This window comes from Melanotaenia boesemani, chromosome 1, assembly GCF_017639745.1.
Source record: "Melanotaenia boesemani isolate fMelBoe1 chromosome 1, fMelBoe1.pri, whole genome shotgun sequence".
Taxonomy (NCBI): Eukaryota; Metazoa; Chordata; class Actinopteri; order Atheriniformes; family Melanotaeniidae; genus Melanotaenia; species Melanotaenia boesemani.
The window spans coordinates 2543934-2550986 of record NC_055682.1 but is presented as its reverse complement, the minus strand read 5'-3'; the positions used below and the strand labels follow the sequence as shown (position 1 = coordinate 2550986).

The window sequence follows — 7053 nt, the reverse complement described above, 5'->3', positions numbered from 1 at the left end:
TTTGTGTTGTAGGCCTATTAAACTGACAGGTGGATATTTTAATGCTTGGCTGCTTAGCTATAACAGTCTGTCCACATACACAATTTATATATATGTAAGTTTGGTAAAGCTGCATCTATTTAATTGAAAATACAGATTTCAGCATTTTATTTTCTGTTTTATTTGTGGCATGTTTATTTATAAAGCTGAAATGCAACATCTTCTTGACCTCCTGAACTAGAGATCCAAGTTTAGTTAAGCTATATGTATTTTATTTTACATACAAAGCACTTTATTGTCAATATTACCAGTTGCTTGTTTATTTCCGTACCTGAAATATGTCACCTGTTAACCTTCTAAATCAAAAATATGTGTGACTGTGTGGAAATTATTTTTTTGTTTCATTGTTTAAAATCTCACTAAACTTTGTATGAGGTTACGTGGCATTGACTTGTCTCATTTGATCATTAAATTGTATATTTAAAGAACTTAAAAGGTGTACTGGGATGATCACAAACAAATATTATATATATATATATCCTGCTGTGCTGTTGTGCTGAACCTTTGCATGAGTGGGGGTGGGAAAAATTGGTGGCTTTTAGTTTTGTGTTCATGGCTGTTAAATATAAATTCGGTTTGAAATAGAATAATGGGCTTTTGATGATTACTTACCCATGTGTGGGTGCATGGATTTGTGGTTGTGCACACAGAGGTGTGAGCATATGTGTGCAGTGTATGAGTGGGGGTGGCCTGAGTGAGTGAATGTCTCCCGGCCCTGCTTGTGTGTGCACGTGCTGCGGAAGCGGTGGTTCACGTGGCAGTAGGAGTGTGCACTGAAAGTGTGTGTAAAGGTGTGCACTGTCCTGTGACACAGTTAAGAGTCAGGGTTGGGTAGTAGCCATAATTTTATTGACTAATATTCATTCATTCATCGTTTTTATTTATCTGTTTATTTTGCTGGTGTTCATTTTTCCATTCATCCCTCCTTGCTGCGCTGCATTAGCTCTGTGCTGTTTGTTTGTAATAAATGCACCAAAATTCATCTTTGGATCTCAGCGTATCTGCTGCTATAACCTCCTGGCGATTCACAAAGCCGTGGACCCGAGGACCCCACATCATACTCTCGCTGGCTGAAAGGTTTGTTCTTGGAAGCCGCAAAATTTCCAACAGAAAGGCGTCTAATGAAAATCATCAAGCACAAAAACCAAAATCATCACGCGACGACTAACCCGAGATCAAAGGAGCCACAGCTAAGTGTAGGGTGGATGGTAAGGGGAGGGAAGGGGAGTGGTGCCCTGGTTCCCAGGGTGTGCGGCTGGAACATTGGGGTGGGTGCTGGTCCGTGCCGGGTGGTTGTCTGGGGGGGTACGTGGTGTGGGCCCTCTGGGCCCTTTGCCCTGCACCGGTCTGGGTGGCCGGTGCTCGGCAGGGTCGGTGGCTGCCAATCTTGGTCCGCCAGGGCCTGTGCACAGTGACCATGGGGGGCTCGGGCTGGGGCTTTCCTCTGCTGCCCTCTGGGCCCTTTGGAGTTTTTTTAACCAGGAATCAGGAATCATACGGATTTTCAGCAACAAGCAGATGTTTTTTTCAAAATATCGCACTCTGCCCACATTAGTGCTGAACTGGTTTGGAAAGTGTTCAGCCCGCTGGCACCATCCCTGATGAGAAGCAGTTAATGGTCACTATAGCGGGGGCGGGGCCCAGCTAGCTTTTTGCCACCCAACATGGCGGCGAAACGAACAGTCTGATGTCACTGAGAACGGTCCATACGTTGTGCCTCATATCACTCATGACAACAGCAGGCAGGAGAAGTAGTTCCTACCTATCCTGATAGTTTATTTTCCACTGTGTTCATGTTAATGATAATTATTAATATAAGTAGATTTAGTTTGAGAATCAGATCAAGAATATAAATAAGGTTGGTACGGGAGGAATCCATATTTTAGGGTCAATCCGCACATCACTGCTAATTAGTCTTCTCAGATAACCACGTAGCTCAAAGCTGGTAGAGAGCTGGTAGCTCAAAAGCATTAATTTTATCAATTCTATTACGCACACGGCGGAAAAATACAGAGGTCAGGCTGCGTCCCAGATACTTCACTGAGATTCAGCATAAAACAACTACTAGGACTGACCACTTACTACTCGAAAACTTATTTCAGAAAAAGATGACAATGTTAGTCTTAAAATAGCCTCCGATATCACAATAACTCACTTGTCATTGGTTGAAATTTAAAATTTCCAAGTATTTCAATAAGTGTCTAATAAAGAGTTAAAAATCCACATTTTGCATTATCTCAGCGAGAAGGTGCTTTGTTACAGCGATTACCCGAATCCAGCAAAAAAAACCTTTTTCTGAGTCTAGCAGACTATCCTGGTGCCAACGCACCCACCAGTCAGCGGACCAGTGGATTCCAACTTCCGCCTGGACTCGCATCAGCCAACAGAGCCGGCGGGAGCCTGAACGCACTGCAGCAGATGTCACCTCCCCCCAAACTAAAGCGGTGGGGAAATGTCCAAACTGTAAAAACATCAAAAATGTTGGACTCAGGGATCCTTGAGAAAAGCGGCCGCCATGTTGCTGATGATGGGCGACTTCAGCTGAGGGATGAGGCTGATCTTCATCAGCTTGCTACTCGAGTACTTGTTCCTCACAGCCTGCAGAGGACGGAGTTTAGAGTTCACTCTGCGGCGGAGCATCAGGAGTTTTCATTCGTCTGCAGACTCACCTGAAACTTCGTCTTCCCCTCGTTCACCTGCACCACGTTCTTGGCGATGTGCTGCATGATGGGCTTCAGGTGGGCCTCGTCGTAAGTCGAGAAGTGCTGCTGTGTGGGCGACTGAGGAAGAGGAGGAGATCAGTTCCAGTTTCAACCTGCCTGAAGCGGCAGAGAAGCAAACAGGAAGTAAAAACTCACCCACGGCAGCCCGTCGAGCAGCAGCTGGGAGAGACACAGGGAGGCGGCGGCGATCTCAGAGGGCCGGTAGTGCACCATGTCGTAGTCCAGGAGGGTCAGCTCCATCAGATACTTGGCCAGAGTGTGTTTCTCTACGTCAGACTGACACAAACATCCCACAGTCAGCTCTGCACAACCCGGCTGCTTCCTACATTCTCACACCTTCAGTTTCTTCACGTCTGAGTCGACTCTGCAACAACAAACTCTTGTTTGCCACCTTGGAGGCTCGTCTGAGGAAGTGCAGCGGCAGCGGGCGTCCCAGCTGGAAGTTGAGGGCCCTCAGCATCAGCTGCTCCATCTCCAGAATCTGAGACCTGGTGAAGGCGTTGTCTGTGATGTAGGCAAAGTCCCCGACCTCTGGAGCGTACATCTCCTCGTACTTACAGGCCACCAACATGGCCGTCACGCCGACAAGCTGCAGCTTCCTGCGAGAGACCGGCTGGACCTGCAGCAGCAGCAGAGGTTCGTACGCAGACCATCTCAGGAGAGAAGATGTTCAGACAGATCTTACCTGGAGAAAACGGTCCAGAATTCCAGAATAAGTCCAAAAGTCCCTGACCACAGTTTTATATAAACCAACTAAAGCTAGGCTAATGCTCAACTCAACTTTATTTATAAAGCCCTTTAAAACAACCACAGCTGAAACAAAGTTCTGTACATAAATGGACAAAACAACACATAAAGTACAAAAATCAACCAGAAAATAAATAATATCATAAAATATAATAAAATAATTGTTCATTGTTTTAAAACAGTTTTAAAACAATAAGCAATTTTAAAAGAATAAACAAATTAAAAACAAACAAAACCAATAAATAAAACAAACCACACACACTATACAGGAACAGTCTCACACTGGGCTGAAAGCCAGAGAATAAAAATGGGTTTTAAGATGAGTTTTAAAAATAGACAATGAAGAAGCTTGTCTAATGTGGAGAGGGTGCTCATTCCACAGTTTTGGACCAGCGACTGAAAAAGCTCGATCCCCCCTGAGCTTCCGTTTGGACCTCGGTACGTCCAGGAGCAGCAGGTCAGCTGACCTGAGGCACCGAGCAGGAGCGTAGGGGTGGAGTAGCTCAGAGAGGTAAGGAGGCGCCAGACCATTTAAAGGTTTAAAAACAAATAAAAGAATCTTAAAATGAACTCTGTAGTGTACTGGCAGCCAGTGGAGGGAGGCCAGGATGGGGGTTATGTGCTAATGCTAGCTGGTCAGCTAACTCAGAAGCTAAAAACGACATGAAGTCAGTTTACTCACAACAACACGAACTTCCACTCAGTGATCCAGCACACGAATCCTGACGCAGGTGTACCAAAAAGAATTTAATTTCTGCCTGCAGCAAGTAAACACTTCTTCAGCAGCAACTAATGGGCATTTGGCAAACAGCAAGTAAGCACAGAAACAGGCGGTATTTAAATAACGCTCCGGTGAATCTGATTGGATGCTGCCATGAAAAGGATGCTGCTGATTGGCAGATAAATGGCAGGGTTAGAAAGCAAAAGTAGATTATTTTAAATATGGGGAAAATAATAATAATAATAATAATAATAATAATAATAATAATAATATTAATCTCTGCAGGTTATAAGCCGTTACTGGAGTATTTAAATAAAATGTTTAACTCTGGGAGTTCATAAATACTCATAGTATTAATTATATAATTATTATATTTCAAATTTTATTTTGAAATACTTTAAACTTCGTAAAAACTTAAAAGTATATTTTAAAATGTATTTCAAATATTTGTAAAATTATACAGTTCTTTTTTTTTTTTTTTAACTTGTCCAGTCCAGCATCATAGCAGCAAAATGATAATCTGGTTGCTGTATCGTGCTGAACAAATTTGCTCTGCCAAGGGGAGGCCTATGGGTAAGGCTCCTCTTGATAATCTGATTAATTTATTTATTTATTTACTTTGAATCATGGAATCTATGTAATCTTGCTGAACCTGACCGGAGGGGACAGAAAAAGATGGAAAATAGCAAAAAGAGCAAAAGGGAAAGAAGAAATGAGACAAAAAGATCACAGACAGAAGGAAATGACCCTTCAATCCACCATCACCAGACAACAAACTGTTACACCTGTACATGAACACACCAGAAAATTTCCTACAACTTTTATTTATACTTTTAAGTATTAAAACCCACTGGACAACTCAGTGACTGTGTCAGCATGCAGAGGATGAGGAAGAGGAGTGATCAGTGATGAAGAGTGGTGAGTAAGATTGTGCAAATGTGATCACGCCTCTATGGAGGTCAGAGGCAGACCAGGGCAGCCCAGAGACCCGGGCCCTCAGCAGCAGACCCGGAGCACCAACCCAAGCTACCCCACCACGAGGACGACTGCAGCCCCACCCAAAGGGTGGCTGAGAAGAGCCCCAGCAAGAGCACCCCACGGTCTTGGTGCACAGGTCCCAGTGGGCCAAGATCAGCAGCCACTGGCCCCACCAGGGACCAGCCACCCAGGGCATCCCAAGCGATAGGCCCAGGGCCCCAGGAGCCCAGAGGCGGCCGCCCGACTCCCCAAAGGCAGAGGGCCCGCAACATGCCTAGGAGGACCAGGCCCCCCCAGACAGCCACCCAGTGTAGGCCGGCACACACCCCGATGTTCCAGCTGCACATCCCGGGAACCAGGGCGCCATCGACCCCCAACCCACCTACCCAACCCCCACCTACTCCAATATGCACCCCATATAACCCCACATTCACACCCTCCCCTGTGCCGTACCCACAAGCACTCACCGTCACACGGTCACGTCACACATAACCCACCCACCATGCCCCGTGGGGGACACCCCAGGCGGACCAGAGGACAGCGAGCCCCAAGCACCCCCCCTCGACCCAGCACCCACAGAGCCAGCAGCCCACCAGCGCAGCAACCACGGGACCCGGCCCAGGGGCAACCACCTCCCCCCGCTCGCCCCCGGCCACACCCAGGGGGAACAGGGGTGTGAGAGGTCCCCAATACACTCTCCCTCCCCGCTCCTGACTGTTTAGGTAGTGTTTGTTGTGTACAATTAAAATTGAGGGGCAGTGACCGCAATGAGCCGGGAGCCGGGCCATCTAAGTGGCCCCGCCCGACATGCACCACATGCCATGCCCCCCAGGTGTTGTTTGTGTGTTGTGTTTCTTGTGTTTTTGTGTCTTGGTGCAAGTAAAACTGAGAGGCGAGTCACCACGGGGTGCATCCAAGGAGATCACTGAATAACCCCCTCCGCTCCACCCCACATGGCTCCACGCCTCCCAATTCCCTACGTGTGTGTGTGTGTGTGTGAGACAGAGAGAGCGGGAAGTAAGAGGGGTCCGGGGATGTACGTCCAGAGGGAAGCAAACTTCTCTCTGGTTGTTGAGCCTCTCAGTGGCATTAGGCACCCCCGCTCCCCAGGAGGTCCCCCAAGGGCAAGACAGGCCAGGAGAGGTGGCCCCCCACGACTGGGTCATTCAGGGACCACAGCCAGTGAGCCGTCACCGACCCCAGAAGGTACCCACCCCCCCACATGCCTAACGGAGACTGAGAGGATGGGGACAGCGGCAGACCCATGGCACACCACCCCCACTCATCCTAACACATGCATAGGCACACACACAAACATACCCCCACATCCACACAAACATCATCCAAAGGATAGACACACACACACAACATACAAGCATCCCTGTCTCACACCCCAGTACCTTCCCCTATAGTCCCCTGAATCCCACTCAGCCCATACGGACCCCACCACCCCGGAGGGAGGAGGACCACCCCCAGGCACCAGAGCCCAGAACCCCCACCCGGTTCACAAGGATAGTTTTCTTTGCGATGCATAATGCTGTGCGTATCATGTGAGCAGAGTTAATTGTCATATTAATGTCACGCCGGTCACCTAGTAGACATAGTGCGGGGATTGTAGGAATATTACATTTAAACCATGTTGACATGTCCACACATACCTGAAGCCAGAACCTGCGGACAGGTGTGCAGGACCACAAGGCATGGAGGTAGTTATCTGGTGTGTTTTCATTGCAGTGTGTGCAGATGTTTGATTGTGACAGACCCATCCTGAACATCCTTTGTCCTGTATAATGAGTTCTATGCAGAATTTTGAATTGTATTAGTTGCATATTTGAATTCTTAGTC

The 7053-nt window shown here is 47.3% G+C and overlaps 1 protein-coding gene across 1 annotated transcript; it reads right to left on the bottom strand.

Annotated features, from left to right (window-relative positions):
* Positions 1-2519: 2519 nt before the first annotated feature.
* Positions 2520-5404, bottom strand: LOC121641484 (G2/mitotic-specific cyclin-B2-like). The gene is made up of 5 exons (XM_041987639.1): positions 5325-5404; positions 3145-3415; positions 2898-3038; positions 2709-2819; positions 2520-2637 (listed from the first exon to the last, which is right to left on the bottom strand). Exons 1-5 carry the CDS (start codon positions 5402-5404, stop codon positions 2527-2529), a joined length of 714 nt encoding a protein of 237 aa, XP_041843573.1. The 3' UTR covers positions 2520-2526.
* Between the last annotated feature and the right edge of the window lie 1649 nt (positions 5405-7053).